This window comes from Diadema setosum, chromosome 15, assembly GCF_964275005.1.
Source record: "Diadema setosum chromosome 15, eeDiaSeto1, whole genome shotgun sequence".
Taxonomy (NCBI): domain Eukaryota; kingdom Metazoa; phylum Echinodermata; class Echinoidea; order Diadematoida; family Diadematidae; genus Diadema; species Diadema setosum.
In genome coordinates, this window is record NC_092699.1 from 32,832,645 (window position 1) to 32,857,629 (window position 24,985).

General features: G+C 40.7%; 2 protein-coding genes across 2 annotated transcripts; both read left to right on the forward strand.

The window, feature by feature from the left end:
• The first annotated feature begins 491 nt into the window (after positions 1-491).
• LOC140238693 (arylsulfatase J-like) lies at positions 492-14,128 on the forward strand. Its single transcript, XM_072318593.1, has 7 exons — positions 492-755; positions 9,195-9,381; positions 10,643-10,845; positions 11,618-11,825; positions 12,451-12,709; positions 13,260-13,429; positions 13,854-14,128. Exons 1-7 carry the CDS (start codon positions 492-494, stop codon positions 14,126-14,128), a joined length of 1,566 nt encoding a protein of 521 aa, XP_072174694.1.
• A 2,024-nt stretch (positions 14,129-16,152) lies between these two features.
• LOC140238694 (arylsulfatase J-like) lies at positions 16,153-24,985 on the forward strand. The gene is made up of 7 exons (XM_072318594.1): positions 16,153-16,416; positions 17,751-17,937; positions 18,674-18,876; positions 21,635-21,842; positions 23,389-23,647; positions 24,135-24,304; positions 24,711-24,985. The coding sequence occupies exons 1-7, from the start codon at positions 16,153-16,155 to the stop codon at positions 24,983-24,985; spliced, it is 1,566 nt and encodes a 521-aa protein (XP_072174695.1).

Consider the following 24,985-nt stretch of genomic DNA (forward strand, 5'->3'; position numbering starts at 1 on the left):
GTGGGCACTGATTGGTGAAAGCTTATCCCACAAACCTTGAAGCGGGAAATCTAGCTGAGCGTCATCAGATCTTAACCCCAAAACAACAACAACAACAACAACAACAACAACAACAACAACAACAACAACAGCAACAACAACAACTACAGCAACAGAAAAAATCATAGGATGTCAAAGCAACAAGAGAGCAAAAAAAAAAAAAAAAAAAAAAAAAAGAAGCGTAAACTCACATTCCCTATTGAGCGTTTCCGCATGTGAAACGCTCCAGAGGGAATAGTTTCTCCATGTGTACTTTACCAGTCCTATATCAATGCGTCCGCCAGTGAGTCCAGTCACTATTTCCCTGAGCAGTCAGTCACGCTGACGGGTTTGCATGTTTTACATCTATGTTTGTTGCATTGAAGTCTATAATAGACGGACGTATAAAGAATTTTGTATTGCCAGTAGCTGAAGTTAGTCAACAGTCGGCTGCAAGAATGATGCTACTGACGATGTCGATTTCCACCTGCTTTCGAATAGCCGTAGTCGCTACCATCGCCTGCTTCGTCGCCGATGCCGCCCCGCCCTCGCCGCACATCGTGTTCGTGATTGTCGATGATATGGGATTCAACGATGTCGGTTACCATAGCAACGAGTCGGAGATTAAGACTCCCATCTTAGACGATCTAGCCGGTCGCGGAGTGAAGCTTGAGAATTACTATGTTGCCCCTTTGTGCACCCCTACACGAAGCATGCTATTGACCGGTCGATATTTGGTGAGGAAATATTTATCCTTCATTTTAAAATCCGTTGTATGGAGGTGTCGTCTATACTTATCTGCAAACGCCGAGCAATAATACTTGTGTAGATATTTATCGTAGGACTGGTTCCATGAATGATTCTTATAACGGCTGCGTGCTGTGATTCCCTCTTTAATTCTCAATGCATCTTCCCCAAGATATATGCTAGATAATAGCAAGATATATGATAAATGATGTTGTTATAGTACATGTATAATAGAATATGCAAGTAAGCCGGTTATTCATTAGGCAAATCTCGAAATAGTATGACAGTACATGCTAAATGAAATTTCGATCTATTTCAATATGTTGTTGTTATTTTAAAGATCGAAAGAAGAGAGAGAGAGAGAAATGGGGCCCTATACAAATAATTTGCCCCAGACAGCACTTATAACATAAAACAAACATTATAGATCTTAAAGAGATATAAACAAGAATATTAAATGCATACCAAGTCTCCTCGAGGGAGCTCATATCGTCTCCACGAGGGAGCTCATATTGTCTCCACAAAGGAGCTCATAAAGTCTCCACGAGGGAGCTCATATGATATTGATGAATACCTCATATTATTCTTCAGACAAACTCAAATAACTACACAATACACGCGCGCGTGTACCGCACACTAAACTCATCCACGTGCACACACTCAACCACATACACACACCTTCAACCACGCTCAGACACATCCATATCATGGTTCAACCCAAAATAATGTACAGTATTTAGATAGAGCACACACACAATGATATGTTTTTTACAAAATAGACAAAATTACTATAACTGTATCATTGTTTCGAAAGAAAGAAGAAGAAGAAAAAAATATATATATACAGTGTTTATATCAAGGAGCTCTAAGGCGTTGATACAGAAAAATATTCGCATATACAGAAAAATATTTGCAGTGTTTATATCAAGGAGCTCTAAGGCGTTGATACAGAAAAATATTTGCAGCAAACAACGGAGAAATATGATACAGATATAATCCTGGAATCAAAGACGTATGAGTATACCTGCGGGCTTCAAGCCCCAAAAAATAAAAAAGTACAATTTAGTGCCAGAAAATGGGAGTCATAATAATCTTCAAAATAAATTCAAACCACAGATTTAAAGTATTAATTAGGTGCAGGCGACTCATACAAAAGGGGATTAACAAATATTTTTAAGTTGTTCTCACCACAAAAATGATGAAAGGTGTATCATTTATAAAATTACACTATAGGTATATGAACGAAAGGATCCCCTGTTCTTGCTAGGGAAACGCACGCAAGGAACGTAAGACAATATACATGTATATATTTTATATAATAGAGACCCATTGAGGGAGATGCCGGGATCTGCAGCAGCGAGTGACTCCCCAAACCCGCTTGCTGCAGATTCCGGCACCTATAGGCGAGGTGGACGGATGGAGGCCTCGACGTGACGGCTGACCAATTCAAAGGTGGGCTTGTTGTCGGAGGGGACCGGAGAGCGATGTCCGCTGCGAATGTCGTGAAGGTCTATTACGCTGAGGATAGGGGAGATTGAAAGTCCTTCCCCTGTGTACTGGGAAGGGGAAAACGAGACTAAATAAAACATAAGTGAGATTTATCACAATCAAGCATGAAAAAAGAAAACCAAACAAAAACAAAACAAAACAAACAAACACAAAAACCCACATATCATTGATAAGCAGATATATGCCAACATGACGTGTGTATAGGCAACTCGCAATTATTTATGAAGATGTATGATACATGTACATACCTCTTCAAATGTATTCCACAGCAACGTGGGAGACATTGTTAATAAACAAGTAATTGATAATACCAATAATGCATAATAACACATAATACGACGACTCACAAAATATCTTGAAATCTACGTTTGCAAAATGATAAAGTACATGTACATTCTGCAAGACTTTGCAAAGTCCATGCTACAGCAAAGTTATGCAATCTTAAATACTGTGATATTTGTTGGTTTCCTTGACATAGGCAATAACTGCGTCCAGAGCTTTGTGATTTGCGAGTAAATCAGAGATGTTTAGTGATTGCTTATGGATAGCACGCATGAGATTTGTACGTTGATTTGTGTGTTGTTTGCAGTGTAATAGATAATGTTCCACGGTTTCCAGTGCATTGCATATTGAGCAAAGACCAGTGGGATGCTTACGGATAATATGATAAAAAGTTGCTAATCTGGCTCTGCCCATGCGGAGTCGGTGAGTTATTATTTCATCACGTCTATTCAGACTTTCAAAGGTGAAGGTGTTTGAGGCACAGGGTTGGATGTTGAAAAGATGGCGTCCTTTCTTAGACGAGCGCCATAACGCGTTCCAAGCGTCAAGACACCTATGTTTAATTACATGTCGTATATCATCAACACTTAGAGGAACACTGATTGTAATATTCTTACGTAAACTTTGTTTGGCTAGATAATCGGCTTTTTCGTTGCCCGCTAGACCACAGTGAGCTGGTACCCATGCTAAAGTGATGTCACACCCATTCATTACAAGATTTGAGCATTTAAGAAGGACTTCATTGGGAAGGTCAAGGATATTTGAGGTGTGGTTATTCAAGAGTGTCAATGCACTGAGAGAATCTGAGAAAATAACAGCTCTGAGAGGGGGAGAGGATTCCAGCCATGATAGGGCAAGAAGAATTGCTACCAGTTCTGTACGACAAATTGAGATGGGTGAAACCCTTTCACTTATTTCATGACGATAGTGAGGTACGTAAATTCCAATGCCAGAACAGTTAGTGGAGGGATCATGGGAACCGTCAGTGTAAATTGTCAGGTGGTTTGAATATGTGGTCTTTATGGTTTGAAGAGCAGTTTGATGTTGCGCTGAAGGGAGGGCGGTCTTGGGACATGACCTGTGAAGAGAGAAGTCAATATTGGGATGTTCAATGGACCAAGGGGGACTGGGATAAACATGCATTGGTTGCAGCTTTAGGAAAGTGTCCGTAAGCGGCTTTACTCGGAGAGCGAAAGGAAGTTTGTTTTGTGGCCATTTATTCGAAGAGTATTGCCAGCAGTTGACAATGGCTTTTCGGACGGGGTGAATTGGGGACAGTGTGTATATGTAAGCGCAGTAATTGAAGGCGGCCCTTTCACGGCGTATATGGAGTGGTGGTTCGTTACATTCTACTTGAAGTGCATGCAGGGCGGTGGATGGTAGCGCGCCGGTGCATATTCGAAGGGCATGGCCCTGTACTGTATCTAGTTTGCTTGAAAGGAGCGGGGATAAAGAACCATAGATTTCACAGGCGTAGTCGAGATGAGGGCGAACTAGAGACCGGTAGAGTAAGAGGAGGATTTGTGTATCGGCGCCCCAGTTTGAACCAGTTAGCGAACGGAGGAGGTTTAACCGTTTGTTGCATTTCATTAAGATGTCTTGAACATGAGGGGACCATGACAAGGAGTAATCAAGGGTAACCCCTAGGTATTTATGAGAAGGGACGACTTCAAGCGGAGCGTTCTGGAGACGAATGCAGAAACCTGTGGGAGAAACTGGGCGAGAGTGAAATATAACCACTTTAGACTTATTAGTAGACAGAGAGAGTCCATACTGTGTCATCCAACCAGAGATGCTATTCACATCGGACTGGAGTTTTGTATTGATGTGACGAAGACTGGTAGAAGAATGCCATAAAGCGATGTCGTCAGCATACATAGACACGTTTGATGCACAATAATGTATAATTTCATCAATAAACAAATTGAATAATAGAGGACTAATGACGCTACCTTGCGGGAGGCCAGCTTGGCATGTACGAATGTCTGAAAGTGTGGAGTTTATTTGCACCTGAAAAGTTCGTGAGTCCAGAAAACTTTGTACCCAGCTTAGAAATCGGCCTCGAAGTCCCACTGAGTATAGTCTGGAAAGCAGTACCTGATGATTAATAGAGTCGAAGGCTTGACAAATGTCAAGAAAGATAGCGACCGTATATCCTTTACTGAATAGGGATTTCCTTACTTCGGATTCTAAGCAAAGGAGATTATTGAGAATTCTACGATGTCGGAGGAAAGCTGACTGATGGGAAGAAATTAAATCATATTTATCAATAATGTACGAGAGTCTACGGACAATCATACGTTCCATGAGTTTACATACAATAGGTGTGAGAGAAATTGGGCGGTAGGAGCTGATGGAGTGTTTGTCCTTGCCAGGCTTTAGTATGGGCTTGATAATGGAGTGTTTCCATTGGGGCGGGATCACAGACGTTTCCCAACTCATGTTAATAATCTCTAACAGAGAGCAAAACATATTGTCATTTAAATGGCTTAACAACTGTTTGTTGATTCCATCGCCCCCAGGGGCTGAGTTTTTGGAAGCTTTGATCGCCATTTCGAGCTCTTTGGGAGTGAAAGGAGCGTTGAGAGGAGAATCATTGTCATGTATATAGGATGGGGGTTGGGAAGTAGGGAGAGGGAGAGTGGGAGTTAAAGAAGGCTTTTGAGAGAAAGCAACTGCCATAGCATTGGCGATACAGTGGGCGTCATGAGTATAAGCATTGTTTATAAGTATGGGTGGGAAGGTACTCCTGGTGTTATTGTTAGACAATAGTTTTACTTTGCACCATACATCTGAGAGTGGGGAAAAACGGTTCAAAGAGTTGCAAAAAGTAGTGAAATGAGAACGTTTGGCTGATATAATGGTGCGCCTGGCTGCAGCATTTAATTGTAGATAAGTGATTAAGTCATCGTAAAGATATGACTTATCAAGCTTGCGTTTGGCACGATGACGGTCGCGGACAGCTCTCGAACAGGCCGCCGACCACCAGGGAAGAGGTGGGCGACAGGTCGGGGTCTGGAGGGGAATAGAAGCATTAGCAGCTTGGGTAATACATTGTAGAAAAAGATCATACAAATCGTAAATATTTGCTGGACGGGAGCTGTGTGAATGATGTAACAATTCTAGTTCACGCTGAAATAATTCCCAATTGGCTCTTCGAAAAGCCCAACGGGGCGGAAGATTGTCATGATTTTGAGAGGAAGCGCTAGGTATGGAAAGTCGCTTTAATGGCAAAGTAAAATGAACACTGCAATATATAAGGTAATGATCACTCCCGAGGGAAAACGGGGATACCGACCAGTTACAGTGGGGGGCTAATGACGGAGGAACAAGAGTGAGGTCAATTGATGTGGAAGATCCTCTAGCAATGTCAAAGCGTGTTGCTGAGGAATCGTTAAGCATAACAATATCGTGATCATTGCAAAATTCAAATATGACTTTTCCGTTGAGGTCCATAGTGGTTCCTCCCCATGCAGGATGGTGGGCGTTAAAATCTCCTCCAATGACATAGTACGGCAGGCAGTCGACTGTAAGTGAAAGTAAATCTTGTGTGGACAATCTTTTTATGGGATTGTAAAAATTTATCACAGTGACAGAAACATTTCTATACAGAATATTGACTTTTAAGCCCTCTAAGTGAGGGAAATAATGAACATTGCTGAAATTTACGTCTTGATGAATAAAAATTGCACAGCCACCTCCACGTGATGAGACGCGATTGCGCCACAGAGCAGTATACTTAGGAATGGAGAAATTTGTGTCATAGTGACACCAGGTCTCTTGCACGAGGATAACATGTGGGGGAGAAGGGGAAGAGTAGATGTGTTGAGTCAGCTCCGCGCCATTAGAGGGGAGCCCTCTGGCGTTCCACTGCCAAATAATGAGGTTCAGATCCATTATTGGTTCTGGTGTAGGAGTTCGAATATCTTTTCCTGGGAAACGACCACATCGAAGCAAGTGTTTGCAGATTGAACAACTAACATGATTCTCTTGTGGTCAGAATCAGCCGCATGAAGATTGTTGATAACTGTGCTCACAAAGGAGACTAGTTTTTCTACTAGGAGAATGGATGTTGTAGGAGGGAGTTGCCGTTTGTTAGTTTGAGTGGAGGCCGTATTTGTATCTGTGGGGACTGGGAGGCTTCTGTGAACCTGGGCCCTGTCAGTAGCCTGTTGGGGTTGAGTAAATGCATGGGTCACATTCACAGTGGTAGGATGGGAGCGAGAAGTAGTGATGGAGGAGGTGGTAGGGTTGGACTTGGAGTTATGAATGGGAGCAGGTATGGTGGATTGAGGAGGAGAATCGGGCACATGAGGACCTGGGAGATGTTGCGGGTCAGATTGATCTGGGTTAGAATTCATAGCCTGGGTGTTGGATTGGGTACTCTGTAGTTTTTTGGCAGCTTCAGCGTAGGAAACATGATTCAAAGTGGAGTAATTTTGCACTTTACGTGCAAGTTTGAACTTTGGGCAAGACGCGTTTGATGACACCTTTTAGAACAGGAGAGAATGACTTGTCGTTAGTGACACGAATTGGGGTTTTGCAGAATTCATTCAGTTCCATAAGAGTACGAACCTGTTTAGGATTGAAACATTTGATAGTGAAGGATTTTTGTTTGCGTTGGACTTGAAACACTTTTCCTACTAGCTTGTTTATTTCACGTGCGATCTGGATGGGGTTGATGAGAGTAATGTTTTTGACTGTGCCAATGATAGTTACATGCGGGTTGAAGGGAGGACGGTGGGTGTGTGAAACAGATCAGATTCGTCATCGGAGTAGGGTTGGGAATTCGGTCGTTGTCTTTTTCGTGATACTTCAGTAAAGCCAGTGTCGCGGCTAGGAATCGGAGTGGGGTCAGGTTCTATCTCTGAGAGGTTGTTGGGGTTTTCTTCGGAGTCATTAGCGGGAACAATGAGGGGAGGGACGTCCTGAATTCCAGACATGGCCGCCATTGTGACGGCCATGTAGGGAGAGGATCGAGTGGGGATAAACAATAGAGTGGGGCAGGGAGAGGCGAAATGAATAAAAGGGAAAAGGAGGACTAAAGGCGCACCGGACCGAATACGAAGAAAAGGAAAAAAACCAGGCAATGACAAGAGAGACCAAGCGATAAGGAACTCTAAAGAAAGTCTGAGGCCTCTCAGTTATAAAGTAAATAGGTCGGATAGTATAGAACAAAGGGAATTACAAAAGAGAACGCGTGTATAGAGGAGGTGAGAAACAAAATGGCAGCTACATGTAGCTACACACTATAGCTTTGGCAACGTGCAGCGACCGAACACTGCAGTTTACACAAGTATACACAGAATCAGATGTATTTTGACACCTGGGTGTAAATACACAGTGGATATATAATAACACAGTAACAGACAGATAATACTTTCCTTTCACAAATAAACTACAGGTGAAGTCAATCAAAGATATAGATATATGGATAATACTAATAGTGGATACTATAACTCAAAACAGAGGAAAATAGGCCTACACATCTAAGACAAAAAGAAAAATAATAATTAGACAATATACTGTTCGCTACAATGAATGATAAATGATCTTACGAAGTATATAACATCAACACAACAAAGTAGTAAAGTAAGTGATAACATGTATAAATCACGGTAACTCAAACTGTATAGGGCGGAAGCTAAAGAGCAGCGGACGTGCACTCACTGCGACAGGCTGTGCAAAGCAGTGCTTAACTGCCGTGAGTCGAACAACTTACGATGATATGCGTTGTCCTTTCAGATCCGCAGTCAAATTTCAAAACAAGTTCAGCAGAAATGTGTCACATAAGGATCAAATAAATGAAAAACAGGCTCACTCATATGATCAAGAAGAACAAACAATATTAATCAAAGCTGAAAGGCAGAAAATAGATGCAAAATTCGGTTAATAGTACAAGTAGAACAGCGAGAGCACCACGGCACGTCCGCACCCTTCGACCTGCAAGGTTTTTCAATACTGTGAGCAAATACGATTATTTAATTTGTGGCATTCTATATTATGGAACGTCTGTAGGCCTATACATTCTCTTTTCATATGCTCGGCATATTCAATGGGATGGATTGGGTATATAACGTTTGTTAACGCACTTCGCATCAGATTATTACTGCATGCAAAATTGGTAATTAAAATCTTCTTTACAACTAGAAATTTTAGGAGAACTTCTAAACTTTCTTGTATAGGCTGCCTACGTCATAATGACACTCATTAGTAGGTCTATATTCTGTCAGTGTTATATTGTCTCGAATTACCGCCGAATTGATATTTTATCATAACAGATATTCCGGAATTGACGTCTGGTTCCGGGGCCATTACTGACGTCATGCATTTTTCCCGTTTCTTCTGTAGTCAATAAACAAAGCATTCGATTGAATGCTAAAAGCGCCTTTTTTTTTTCCTGTCACCCTTCCTTGCCAAATCAGTCTATTATTATTCTAGAAACACTCTGCAAGCATTACTCCTCTATATGAATTTCAGAATCTACAATCATACCTTGCCGCCATTCTATAGCAGATTATGATGAAGTGTTGCAACATATCTCAAAGATCCAACTCTTTCTTCCACCTCCCTGATCCAACTTTCCCAACAATCTAATGCTAATGGTAACTCGTTATGTGTTATTCCGTCGGCTATAGATTCATAATGGTCAGCAGCACCTCGTGATCGACCCGGTCAAGCCCAGGTGCCTTCCTCTGGACGATGCCACATTGGCCGATAAATTGACCAAGGCGAACTATTCCACCCACATGGTGGGTAAATGGCATCTGGGTTTTTACAAGAAGGCATGCTGGCCGATGAACCGGGGTTTCCAGTCATTTTTCGGTGAGGGCGCTCATTATTTTTGGCCAGTGCCGTATTTTGGCATTTAACTCCCCTCCCCCTTTTCAAACTCCTAGAATTTTTATCGTTATTGCAATTAGTAGTAATATAAGTAGGCCTACTGATGATTTCAAATACACTGTACTGTCATCATTGATATAATTGCTGTTAGTGTTACAGTTATCATCATTTTCATCATCGCCATCATTACTAATCATAATACATATATATATATATATATATATATATAATATAATATATATATATATATAGTCTTATCAACATTCTCCCTTTGATAGTGAGTTGTCAACATCACATCACGATGTATGAGTCTTTTTTGTCCATTATTTTTGTCGCCCTGCTCTTGAAATTTTGTGGCAGCATGCATGGCTGGTATAGTATTCATTACTAGGATTGACCCCCATACGTAGTTTGATAATGTCAAGAAAATAAGGAGAAGAAGTGGAAAAAGAAGAAAGTGACGGTACCCTTATTTAGAATGAAATACACACTTATAGGCTTTTCATCATAGATACAATTGACGTACCAAGGTTAATAGGGGCCGTCGCCTACAACCTAAACACGGATGGACGTTCAACCCCGGGGCGTTCAACATACAAAACGTAAACTTAAAGAGAAGGAAATTTGTGTCGTCGTTGTTGTTCGAAGTGCATTCATCCCTAACGAATAACCAGGGATCGAGGTGATCTCCCTGGGATAACCTTGGTAGGGACTTGTTGCTGTGGCAGCACTTTACAAGGACAGTGGACACCATGCAAGTGCGATGGTCAAAGACGTTAAATGAATAAAAGGATAAATGAATGAATAAATAGATAAATAAATGAAAATTAGATAGATGAATAAATAAATAAATAATAACAAATACATGAATGAATAAATAAATAAATAGATAAATAAATAAATAGATAAATAAATAAATAAATAAATAAATAACTAAATAAATAGATAAATAAATAAATAAATAAATAAATAAATAAATAAATATATATGCTGGGCGCTCATGATATCCGACAGCATCTTCGCAAAGAGACTGAGAAGCAGAGGGGAAAATATTGACATCGAATAAAGAGCGGCAGAGGCCTAGGGCAGCCACAAGAGACGCAAAGAATCCGAAATTTGGTTTAATATAGTTATTGGTACCTGGAGAAATCGAGATAATGAATGATACATCTACGATGTTATTACTGGATGTTCAGATGAATTGTTGAATTAATTTGAACTTGTAACTACCAAAATGCGTCAGGGCTGCTGCTCGGTAGTGGCGACCATTTTTCCCACAACGTGACGCACAAAAACAACGCGAGGGGCAGGTGCGGTCACGACTTCACCGGCATGGATCTTCGCGACGGCGAGACCAACGTCCAGCCCGACTACGAAGGCGAGTACTCCACGAAGATCTTCACGGAGAGGGCCCAGGAGATCATTCGTAACCACAACGCCGATGAGGTGAGGAAATTTGTGTGTGTGTGTGTGTGTGTGTGCGTGAGCGAGAGAGAGAGAACGAGCATAAAGAACAGAAGAGAGAGTATATCTAAAGAGAAAGAGAAAAAAAATAGAGAGGAAGTGAGGAGAGAGAGTGGGAAAGAGGAAGGTAAGAGGAGAGACAGGATGGCAAAGAGAGAAGAAAGAGATATGGGAAGAAACAGGCACACACTTTCTGTGTGCGTTTGTGTGTGGGTAATGTGTGTGAGTAAGAGAAAAAAGCATACCAAAGCAAAAGAGAAAGTAATATATAAGGAGGAGAGCGACAGAAAGAAATGAGAGAGGGAGACGAAGAGAGTGTGAAATGTAGAAATAAAGACAGAAAAGATATCAAAGAGAGATAAGAGAGAGAAAGATTCAAATGAAAACCAGAGAAGTGTCCCCACGTGAGAGAGGGAGAGGGAGAGAGAGAGAAAGAGAGTTAAAGGATTTTAAGTAGTATACGCCTACTTTTTGTATCATCATTTGTTTCATCTACCTATTTATTAATCGATTTATTCACTCATTTATTTATCTATTTATATATATCTATTTATCTACAAGGTACATCTATCAATCTATCTGTTTATTTATCATTCTATCTAACTTTCTACCTATCTAGATCTATCTATAAATCTATCTATAGTATCTATTCATTCATTTTTACGAGTTGGGAAATCATGGAAGTTGATGGTGATGATGTTCTTCAGGATTTGAAGGTTTATCTTCTCTGTTGTCATTTTGATTTGGCCCGCAGTCCTTGTTCATGTATCTCGCCTACCAAGCCCCACACTTACCGATCCAGGTACCGGACTCGTACGCCTACCCGCGAAGAATCATCAGGAATGGGGATCGCCGGTACTACGCCGGTATGATGGCGTATTTGGACGAGTCGATCGGAAATCTTACGGACACTCTGGTATCGGAGGGACTCTGGAACGATACCGTCTTTGTGTTTACGTCAGGTGAGAATAGATCACGTGCTGGGATCTTACGCATTAACCAGTCGAGTTGAAAGCCACATTTCTCTGATTTGGAGCTGTAATTAACATTGTAACTACATCGTTTTGTCTGTGAAGTGCATGTTTTTACATAAAATTGAAATATTTAAAAGAATTTGAAACCGACTTCGTGCAGATCCAATGACTTGATCCAGTTTCGTGTAATTGACTGCACCACAATTTCCAGACAGAATGCGATGGCATAGGCAAGAGCATCATTCATATTGTTACGATTAAACATTGTACTATAGATGCCACCATGCAGTCCTAATGACAATATGTCCGTTGACGATACTTCAGATCATTTTTGAATGCAATGACTGAGCTGACTGTCTTCCATTGTTGAAGACACTTAACAACACAATATGAAGAGAGAATGTAAGAATCATACGACTACACCCAACTTTAGGCGATGCATTCTTTTCCATAAAAGTTTGATTTATGGGCAAAATATGAATAAGATTAAGTTTAGCGGTAAATCAAGCAGGATCCAAGCATGGGCGTGAAGAGTTTCCGCATTAATGAGAATGACATCCGGAATTTTGATGATTCTTCCGTTGTCACGTCATTGCCAAATGATCTCGCTCAGATAATGGGGGCGTCGGGGACAAAAATGCAGGTAGCAACTGGCCCCTGCGAGGCAGCAAGGGCAACTACTTCGAGGGAGGGATTCGCACTGTAGGCTTCATCACCAGTCCCTTGTTGCCTGCCAGCGTAAGGGGCACCACAAGCACAGCACTGATGCACGTGAGCGACTGGTTTCCAACACTACTCGAAGGCGTCGCTGGGGCAACCATAAATGAGACAGAGCTGCAGTTGGATGGCATTAATATGTGGGACACTATCAAGTATGTAAATATCTATACAGTTACTGTTTAACAAATTGGAATAATACAATATTTTCATGATCGACGTCACTAAGATTATTAGATCTTTTAGTGGCTAGAGTCAATTCAAAGGCATCGATTTTCTGTCGGGAACAACTGTGATTCAGTGGATAATACCACAGACTTTTGATTGTCAGGTCGCTGGTTCGAGTCCACAACCATCAGCGGTTGCGTCTATAAGAGTAAGGCATCTGATCCTCACCTCATTACCTATCCTCTGAAGGGTACAACTTAAAGCCGTTGGTCCCATTGTAGCTTGGTCATGGACATTAAGCGCTTCTTTTAAGACTGGCCTTTTAGAACAGAGTATTTCAAACACAATTAGGAGCCTACATGTACAAGTCATCAATAAGCTTTCAATATATTTGTCATGATACAATCTTCGGTAACAATTATTGTATGTATGAAATTTGAAGACATTTTAGTAGAATAATCTATGGGTCCTGCAAAGTGACTATAGGTGAACCCGTGCGACTACACCAATAAAATAGTTGACGAAATCTTCTTTCAGGAGTGGCACGTTGGGTAGTGATGACCGCGAGATCGTCTACAATATCGACCCGCTGATGCAGAGGCCAAGCTCGATCGACTCCAAGTACGACAACCAATCTCTCATCTTTGACGTGGGCATCCAAGCCGCCATCAGACGGGGGAACATGAAGCTGATCACCGGGTATCAGGGTAGGGAAAAAATGTGATGAAAACCACCAAAATACAAACAATAACACAAATAAAAGGACATGGAAGAATAGTCAAGCGTATTCCTTGTGGAATACGTGTCAATTAGAAAGACAAACAAGCAACCAAATCGTAAAAATCGTGTAGTTTGTAGTATTTTTTAGTTGAGGATAGACCAGACATACTGTATCTTTAATTCACCCACTGTGATAAAAGCCATTAATTCAACTTCCGTCTTTTCATTTCCATCCATCTGTTCGTAAACATGATTGTCTCTCATCTATCTATTCATTGTATTGTGTTTAAATATATACTAGTTTTTTCTTCTTTTTTACCTCTTCAGCTCTCTATGTCAATGCAAGCCGTTACTCGACCTGGATGTATATACATTATTTTCATCATCAGTTTTATGTTTTTGTATGTTCAGCGAGCACTGACTGGTATCCTCCGTTCGAATCCGGTTTGTCTGACGTAAGTGCCAACGACCCCGCGGGGAAAGCCGTCTGGTTGTTCAACATCACCGCCGACCCACTGGAGGAGAACGACCTCTCCAACTCGATGGGCGACGTGGTAGACGATCTCCTAGGCCGTCTGTGGGACTACTACGACAGCACCCGCTTCGTGCATCCCGTCAATGAGCGCAAGGACTGCGACTCGGACCCCGCCCTCCACGGTGGTCTCTGGACATGCTGGGAGTGCTAGGAGTTGTTGTTGTTGTTTTATAGAAAGAAAGAAGGAGATCTCCGGATGAACTTCAGGCTTTTACATTTGAACAACTATAAATTAGTTATACCGAGTACAAAGTTTCAGAACTTAAAGTGATTAGGTTGAGGAATAAGAATGTTTTCAAAATTTACAACAATATATTGCAATGAACAAGGATGATGACATGGCAGCCTCACCATAAGAATGCATGAGTTGGGCCTAAAGGAAGCAGAACGAAAGAAGATGACGTGCATAAATTCTACACAGGTGAACATGTTAAAGGGGAAGGCTAGTAACTGATCAGTGGGAATCAGTGGAAATGAGGGGAGATGATTGTTCCAATCCTTATGGGATTCATTCAAGAGTTCATTGTATATCTATTGTGTGAAAATGATTTGCTTCAGAATGGTCTCATATTCAAGTAATGTGCAGTTTAATGCTTCCAGGTTAGCGTCCCTGGTCAGTGACGGGGCATTAATCTGCACATTACTTGAATATGAGACCGTTCTGAAGCAAATCATTTTCACACAACAATAGATATACAATGAACTCTTGAATGAATCCCATAAGGATTTGAACAATCATCTCCCAGCATTTCCACTGATTCCCACTGATCAGTTACTAGCCTTCCCCTTTAAGCAAGTTGTATTGTAATAGAATTACAGTGCTACACTTCTGAAATACGTGAGGCTCCATATGTTATCAACACTGTTCAGTGTAATTTGTTTAAACATTTTTAGAGTATTGTATCTCTGCTCAAGGACCTCAATAAATTCCACAAATTTATACACGGATCTGTGTACTACATGATGTGAAATTATGAAAATCGTTTGGAATACCCCGTTAACCTCAATTCGCCCTTTTTAATTGCCTATACGGGATATTGATATTTCCCGTGCAGATTCTTCGAAGTCGTCAGATTTTTTTCACAGCACAATACCAATCTTTAGTCCTGTCAATTTATAGAAGAATGTAGAGAAATTGGTATAGGCCTACTTCCTAGTTCTATTTAAACAGGACATCAAATAAGCTATATGAAAATTCAGTCTCACATGTGCCTGTGAAAAATTGATATTAGTTGCATCCTTCTACCAGTATTTCTTTACTAATATCATAATCATGAGCTGAAATGTAATTCATTGCACACTACATGCATAATCAAAATGTGATGTATACAATGAAAGTGATAAATGGATTTGCCCGTCTGTGGATGAATACTTCAGTACTTTCCCTTTCCTTAAATAAAAAGGATTTACATCGTAAATCATTTCAATTCAATTCATTTCATTACGTCACTGGTGTCGGTAGACTCGTGATTGGCTAAAAAAAAAAAAGAAAGAAAATGGTATGGTTTTGGTTGAGACCTGGCTTCAGGTTGTGTGTGTGTGTGTGTGTGAGAGAGAGAGAGAGAGAGAGAGATAATGAGAAACCTCTTATGACATATGAAAGAGCATGCAATTCCCAAAGGAATCAATTTGATGAAAATTGTTTTTGAAATGGCTGATATAATATCAAAAACAAGCAATCCTAAATAAAGGTGGGACCCACCTTTTATTATAGGATCGCTATGTTTTACTTTACTTTTAGATGTCTCGGCCATTTCGAAACTGATTTTCGTCAAATAAAATCTAGATCCCTCTTAGAATGATATACTCTGTAAAATTTTCATAAGTGCTTTCTCAGTATCTTGCAGAAAAAGTTTCATGTAAATCCTCATTCCCACCAATACTATACCATCCCTTTAACCCCCAAACAAAACAAAACATAATCATAGGATGTCGAAGCAAATCTCAAACTCCCTTGCGGAAACTCTTAATAGCGTATAGTTTCTGCTTGCATACTTTACCAGTCCTATATCAATGCGTCCGCTATAGAGTCCAATCGTTATTTCCCACAGTAGTCCGTCACGCTGTCGGGTTTGCATGTTTTACATCTATTTATGAGACGGACTTGAAAACACTCTCGAATTGCCAGTCGTTGAAGTTAGTCAACAGTCGGCTGCAAGAATGATGCTACCGACGATGTCGACTTCCACCTGCTTTCGAGTAGCCGTAGTCGCTACCATCGCCTGCTTCGTCGCCGATGCCGCCCCGCCCTCGCCGCACATCGTATTCGTGATTGTCGATGATATGGGATTCAACGATGTTGGTTACCATAGCAACGAGTCGGAGATTGAGACTCCCGTCCTAGACGATCTAGCCGGTCGCGGAGTGAAGCTAGAGAATTACTATGTTGCCCCTTTGTGCACCCCTACACGAAGCATGTTATTGACCGGTCGATATTTGGTGAGGAAATGATTCTCCTTCATATTAGGACAATATACGTGGTATAATTATAATGAAAGGTGTAGTCTATACTCACCATTGTGTAGATAAATATAAGAGCAATGGTTCCATGAATCTTATAACGGTAATGTGCTGTCATTGCCTTCTGAATTCTTATTTCATCTTCCTCGCTATTCTACACCTCCATTGCTGAAGAGTTCAAGATATGACATGTCGGGATATGTAAGTAGGCCAAAGCCGGTAATTCATCAAAGCAAGGGGTGTAATAGTATAAGCGAAATCTCAGTTTATTACTTCCGCGAAGGAAGAAGGAGGTTAATTGGTTTGTCTGTTTACAAGGTAACTCGAAATGTTGTGAACGGATTTAAATGAAACTTGCAGGAAAAGTTGATAAGGACAAAACAGATGACTCAATGTTGGTAGTTATCGGGGAATTTTTCTTTGGATCTTTGATCTTTTTACAGATAGGGCCAATGAACTTGGAAGCTGATGACGTAAACAAAAGGCTTCTATATCGGGAATATCTGTATAGGCCTATACGTTTGTTTGTTTGTTTGTTTGTTTGTTTTGCTCGTTTATTTGTTTTGTTTTGTTTTGTTTTGTTTTGTTTTTTTCATTTGCACTGCATATGCCATGAGCCGGTATGGCAGCCGGCGCTCTCCGCAGAATTGATCACAGCATGCGACATTGTATATCAGTAAATTTGTTTTCCCGAGCTGCATTGCCCGTTATTGGTAACTAAGATCTTCGTCAGCTATTTTATGTACAGCTAGAAAGTTCGCGAGAACTGCAAAACTTTCATGGATGCATATAGTGAGCAAGTGTATACTCTGTCAGCATGGTCAGTGTGAGCTGTCTCGAAGCTGCCAAACTGACATTTTATCATATAAAACAGATATTCCGCAGTGTTATCTAATCATGACGTCTGGTTCCGGGGCCAACTGTCCGTCATGCGTTCTATCTATTTCTTTTGCGGTCAGGAAACAAAGCATTGATTAGCTTGATTAACAGCGTTTAATTTCTGTCACCCTTCCTCGCCCAATATTGGCCAATAAATGTAGAAACACTTCTCAAACATTACTCATCTAAATTTGAAAATGTATAGGGCCTAAGTATACCTTGCCGCCATTAATGTAACAGATATATTATGATACGGGAGTATCACGTAATATCTTTTATCAGTGTATCGTTACAATTGAGATAGAGATTATGATGAAGTGTATAGTACATCAATGATTTCAATATGTCAAAGTTAATGAAAACAGGCTGAAGATTCAACTTTGACAACGATTTAATGCTAACGGTGACTCGCTATACATTATTCCGTCTGCTAGATTCATAATGGTCAGCAGCACGGCGTAATCAAACCGGTCATGCCCAGGTGCCTTCCGCTGGACGATACCACATTGGCCGATAAATTGACCGAGGCGAACTATTCCACCCACATGGTAGGAAAATGGCATCTGGGTTTTTACAAGAAGGCATGCTGGCCGGTGAACAGGGGTTTCCAGTCATTTTTCGGTGAGGGCGCTCATTATTTTTTTCTCCCCTTTTTGAACTCCCAGAACATTCATTCATCGTTGTTATCACCGACGTCGATGTAGGGCAATTTGTAAATCAGTTGCAATAAAAACATTTCGACGGAAGAATTTCATAAATTTGACTAATTTACGCAGTACCCGCTACATGTCATAAGGATTAAAACCAACACTTGCTGTCGGGCGGAAACTCGTAGTGGAAATGGTGCGTGTCCGGAGGTACGCCCATGATTTCTTTTACCATGTTTACTACTAAAACACTGATCAATTCAGTGCTTATTTACGTCGATGTTAGGCAATTTGTCAATCAGTTGAAAGTAAAAACATGTATTCAAAAAAAAAAATGAGAACAGAAAAGGATTGATTTGATAGATAATGCATGGGGCGCCAAGTGTCGCATGAGATCTTTCGTTACGAAATCAGTCATTTCGTCGACGAAAATAATGACTGTATTTCGTAACGCATTTCGTCGACAAAATGACTTCATTTCGTAACGAAATGAACATTTCGTCGACGAATGAGTATCTTTTTGGGTAGAATGAGCGCTTTATAAGAGTCTCTCTATTATTCATTAATGACTGATTTCGTAACGAAAGAGACAATGCGACACTTGGCAATGCTTGGCGCCCCATAGTAATGTATAAATGACCCAATGTTCAGTATCATTATTGAACGTTCAGATGAATTGTTGAATGAATCTAAACTTATAATGATGTCAGGGCTGCTGCTCGGTAAAGGCGACCATTTTTCCCACAACATGGCGTATAAAAACACCGCGGGAGACAGCTGCGGTCGCGACTTCACCGGCATGGATCTTCGCGACGGCGAGACCAACGTCCAGCCCGACTTCGAAGGCGAGTACTCCACGAAGATCTTCACGGAGAGGGCCCAGGAGATTATTCGCAGTCACAACGCCGATGAGGTGAGGCAATTTGTGTGTGATGTTTATGTGTGTGCGTGTTTGAGCGAGAGAGAACGAGCAGGAAAAAAAAAAAAGAGAGTAGTGTAGGCCTATAAAGAGGAGAAAGACTGAAAGGAAGGGAGGAGACTTGGAAGTAGAGGGGGAAGGAAAGAAGAAGAGAAACAGAAATAAAGAGGAAGAGAGAAGAAATAGAGATGGAAAGAGTTGAGCACACATACATTACACACTCATCTCGATGTTTGTGGTTTTCTGTGTGTGATGTGAGCTATAAGAGAGAGAGAGAGAGAGATATAGTATATATATATATATATATATATATATATATATAGTATGTATATATATATATATATATATATATATATATATATATATATATATATATATATACATACACTCAACCAAAAATGTAAGTTCCCCCTAGCATTTTTGGATATATCTCAAAAAGTATTTTACCAATTTTCATAATTCAAACAGGAATGGATAGGGAATTTTATTACTCATAATATGAATGGCATATCATTGCCACCAGATATCATTATTGGTGTGGAAAAAAAATGCATTTTATGTCAAAATGCATGGGGAAAAAAAGTTGCACTTTAGTGATTTGCATTGTCACCCTTGATCGGCCACTTCTTGGCAAATCTTTGACCTCTTCATATTCCTGAAACTTTGCTCTAAGCTTCCTTATGGCATTGGGCGAAACCCCTAGTCTCCTGGCCACCTCCTTAACCGGAACCCCAGCTTCAAGTAAAGCTATAGCTCTCCCTCTTTTACAAATTTGCAGACGCGGCATGATGCAAAATGGCCATAAGCACATTTATGTGATCAACCCAAATTTGAATTAAAAAGCACATGGCTTCGACCAACATTTTCATGTTGAAAAGGTCTATTGTTTAAAAAGTATACATAACATCTGTTCAATAGGAAAGCATATTGTACCTAAAGAAATTCCTGAGAATTACATAACAATTTAAAAAGGTCATTTGCTCACTTGCATAGGAAATGTACACAGTATGCTTCATCATGTGTATTGATATAACCTTAAGTGCAACTTTTTTTCTCCATGCATTTTGACATAAAATGCTTTTTTTCACACCAATAATGATATCTGGTGGCAATGATATGTCATTCATGTTATGAGTAATAAAATTCCCAATCCGTTCCCGTTTGAATTATGAAAATCGGTAAAATACTTTTCGAGAAATATCTAAAAATGCTAGGGGGAACTTACTTTGGTTGAGTGTATATATACATATATGTATATATATATATATATATATATATATATATATATATATATATATATACAGGGCTCGACACTAACGGTGGCCCGGTGGCCGCCACCGGGGCCACCAAAAATGAAAGTCGGGCCACCAAATTTCAAAAAAGGGCAAATTTGGTGGCCCGCCTTGGGCCACCAAACTTTTTTGAAAAGTATGTCAATAAATTCGTAACTTTTTGCGCCGGAAATTACCAATAAATTTGTTTAAAGGATGGATGAAAAGGACTGAATGAGTGCCCGAGAGTGAGTGTTGCAAGTTTGTTGGAGTTTATTTAGGAGTAGATATGTCCAACTTCTAATTCTTACTATCATAAAACTTAAATATTTGACTAATTAAAAAGGACTTTTAATGTTTTTTATTGTTTCTTTTTTCGGGACACCAAATTTTTCTCTCGGGCCACCAAAAATTTGAAATTTAGGATTTTGGTGGCCCCATCGGGCCACCAAACAAAAAAGTTAGTGTCGAGCCATGATATATATATATATATATATATATATATATATATATATATATATATATATATACACACATGTAGTATAATTAAGAAGAGAAGGACGACAGAAAGAAATGCGAGAGATAGAGGAAAAGAGTATGAAAGTTAAAATATGAAGAGGGACAGAGAGGTCATGGCGATGAGAGAAAAAAGAGAGGTAGAAAGAGTTTAAAAGACCCAGAGAAGTTTCTTACTTTGTGTATGTGTGTGTGTGTGCGTTTGTGAGAGCGAGAGGTAGAAAAAAAAAAACTATGCGGAAAATGACAATGCCTATCTACAAGTTGTATTATCAATCTATCTATCTATCTATCTATCTATCTATCTATCTATCTATCTATCTATCTATCTATCTATCTATCTATCAATCTGAATATCTACATTTATCTGTATTTTTAAGAGCCGGAAAATTTTATAAGTTGATGATGATGATGATGATGATGAAGGTGATAATGAGGATGATGATGATGCTAGAGATGATGATGATGATGATGATGATGATGATGATGATGATGATGAAGATGATGATGGTGTTGATGAAGAAGAAGAAGAAGATGATGATGATGATGATGATGATGATGCTAGAGATGATGATGATGATGATGATGATGATGATGAAGATGATGATGGTGTTGATGAAGAAGAAGAAGAAGAAGATGATGATGATGATGATGAAGATGATGGTGGTGAAAATGATGATGAAGATGATGATGGTGTTGATGAAGAAGAAGAAGAAGATGATGATGATGAAGATGATGGTGATGAAAATGATGAGGAAGATAATGATGGTGATGGTGTTGATGAAGAAGAAGATAATGATGGAAATGATGGTGATAATGATGATGGAGATCATGGTGATAATAATGATGAGAAAGATAATGGTGAAGACGATAATGATGATGATGATGGTGATGGTATTGGTAAACACACACAAACACAAGAATGAAGGTTCATCTTCTCTGTTGTCATTTTGATTGGCTCGCAGTCCTTGTTCCTGTATCTTGCGTACCAAGCCCCGCACTTACCGATCCAGGTACCGGACTCTTACGCCTACCCTCGAAGCATCATCGAGAATGACGATCGCCGATACTACGCCGGTATGATGGCGTATTTGGATGAGTCGATCGGAAATCTCACGGACACCCTGGTATCGGAGGGACTCTGGAACGATACCGTCTTTGTGTTTACGTCAGGTGAGAATAGATCACGTGCTCGAATCTTACTTGGGAGCGCATTAACCAGTCTAATCGAAGAACCACATTCCTGTGATTTGGAGCTGTATGTATATTGTAATGGTCTATCAAATTTAATGCTTCATGAAGTAGAATAAAACTTTTTTCAAGTCGAGACCTATTTCTGGCTTTTTCGCTGATCACGCCATCATTGTTTATCACATTCACGGAATTACCAAATGCATTTATATCGCTTGATTTGCATCTGGCGAAACATTATGAGCTCAAAGTTCATGTTTCTACCTAAACTTGAAATTTAAAAGAACTTGAAACCAACTTCGTGCAGTTCCAATGAATCGATCCAGTTTCATGTAATTGTCTCCATCACAATTTCCAGACAGAATGCGATGGCTTAATAGACACTCGAGGAAACTCTCGACTTTCCGAGATCAAGTCATGGCCCGAATTCACGAAGGTGGTACAATCTTGTCTATGGTTTAAACCATGGACAAAGACCATGGGGCGCCAAGTGTCGCGTGGCATATTTTGTTATGAAATCAGTAATTTCGTCGACAAAATGATTATTTTGTAACGAAATGGTCATTTCGTCGACGAAATGACTGATTTCGTAACGAAATGACTGATTTCGTAACGAAATGTTGTCATTTCGTTACAAAATAATCATTTCGTCGACGAAATTACATTACGAAATCAGTAATTTCGTCGACGAAGTGACTATTTTGTAACGAAATGACAACATTTCGTAACGAAATGGTCATTTCGTCGACGAAATGACTGATTTCGTAACGAAATATTCCATGCCACACTTAGCGCCCCATGGTCTTTGTCCATGGTTTTTGGTTTCAACCATGGACAAGATTGTACCACCTTCGTGAATTCGGGCCATGAAGCTCAAGATCGGTGCGTTCGACGAAGCGTGGAAGAGCGCGATGGCCGTTGCCTGGCATTCTCTTTTCAGCCGTTTTGGTTTTCAGAAATGCTCTTTGGCTTGGCAGACCCGGTCGCAAGTGCGAGTGTATTAATGAGATATAGACTGGCCTTGAGGGGGATACGAGTAAATTGCCGTCGCTAGAATTGTATTGCAGTACAATTCTAGTTAGGGCAATTGCGTCGTATCCCCCAAAAGTAGCCATTCCATATCATTATTATCACCCATTCCAGGCATTTTGAGCAGTAGCATAAATCATTTCAATGTAAACTTTCCAATTTACGGTAACAAATTTCCACTAGGCGCCATCTCAAACCCTACGCCACTGCGCTACACTACCATAAAAAGAGTAGCTTTAAATAATAAGCAGGATCCTAGCATAGACTTCCAAGTAGCATTTTGTCAAGGTCCTCTTGCTGTAGGATGGCTATAACGGGCAAGCGAAGCGAGCCCAGCCGAGCGCAAACCCACTCGGCTGGGCCGTCTTCTCCATTCAGCGAGAGGGTCTTGACAAAAGGCTAATACAAAATGCGGACGAGTTTCCGTATTGAGAATGACATCCGGGACCTTGATGATTCTTCCGTTGTCATTTCATTGCCCATCATCGATTTCGACCAGATAATGGGGGCGCCGCGGACAAAAATGCAGGTAACAACTGGCCTCTGCGAGGCCGCAAGGGCAACTACTTCGAGGGAGGGATTCGCACTGTAGGCTTCATCACCAGTCCCTTACTGCCTGTCAGCGTAAGGGGCACCACAAGCACAGCACTGATGCACGTGAGCGACTGGTTTCCAACACTACTCGAAGGCGTCGCCGGGGCAACCATAAATGAGACAGAGCTGCAGTTGGATGGTGTCAACATGTGGGACACCATCAAGTATGTATAAACTTGGAAGAATACAATATTGCCATGACGCCAAGACTAGGCCCATGTCTTGATGACTATCTAAATCAATTTGCACGCCTTGATTTTATAACTTCGAGGATAAACTCGTAGATATACATGTACATGGGGCGGCAAGTCTTGCGTGGTTCTCTTTCATCACTTTATCGACGAAATTGTCATTATGTGACAAGTCGATGATGTAATAGTCGATGATGGGCAATGGAAAATGACAACGGAAGAATCATCAAGGTCCCGGATATCATTCTCAATACGAAAACTCGTCCGCATTTTGTATTCGTTAGCGAAATTGTCATTCCTTGAAGAAATTACCGATTTCATGACGAAAGTGACCATGCGACATTTGGCAACCCATATACCCACCAATGAGCTTATCCCCGAAATTAACTTATTCTCGAAGTTAAGGATCACCGTCTAGAATTGAACATAACTACTAAATGTTAACGGAATCTTCTTTCAGGAATAGGTCGTCGGGTAATGATGACCGCGAGATCGTCTACAATATCAACCCGCTGATGCATAGGCCGAGCTCGATCGACTCCAAGTACGACAACCAATCTCTCATCTTTGACGTGGGCATCCAAGCCGCCATCAGACGGGGGAACATGAAGCTCATCACCGGGTACCAGGGTAGGAAGAGATGCGATGAAAACCACCAAATTACAAACAATCACACAAGTAAAAGGACATGGGAGAATAGTCAAGTGTACTCTGTGTGGAATAAGTGTCCGTTAGAAAGACAAACAGCCAAATGGTAAAAATGATAAAAGCGTGAATGTAGTTTGTGGTATTTTCTGGTTGAGGATAGTGCAGACGCATCTTCGTCCAATACGATAAAAGGTCAACTTCCGTCTTTTATTATCCATCCATACCCTTGTCTTTCTATCCACCTATTCATGTGTTTGTTTATCTACCTGTTTTTCTTTTCTTTCTTCTGTTTTGCTTCTCCATCTATCCATTTCACTGCAAGCCGTTACTGAGTGTTGGCGCCCCATACTTTATGTTCATCATCAGTTTTGTGATTTTGCATTGTCAGCGAACACTGAGTGGTTTCCTCCGTCCGAATCCGGCATGTCCAGAGTAAGTGCCAACGACCCCGCGGGAAAAGCCGTCTGGCTGTTCAACATCACCGCCGACCCACTGGAGGAGAACGACCTCTCCGACTCGTTGGGCGACGTGGTAGTCGATCTTCTCGGCCGTCTGTGGGACTACTACAACAGCACCCGCTTCGTGCCTCCCGTCAACGCGAGCAAGGACTGCAACTCGGACCCCGCCCTCCACGGTGGTCTTTGGACATGCTGGGAGTGCTAG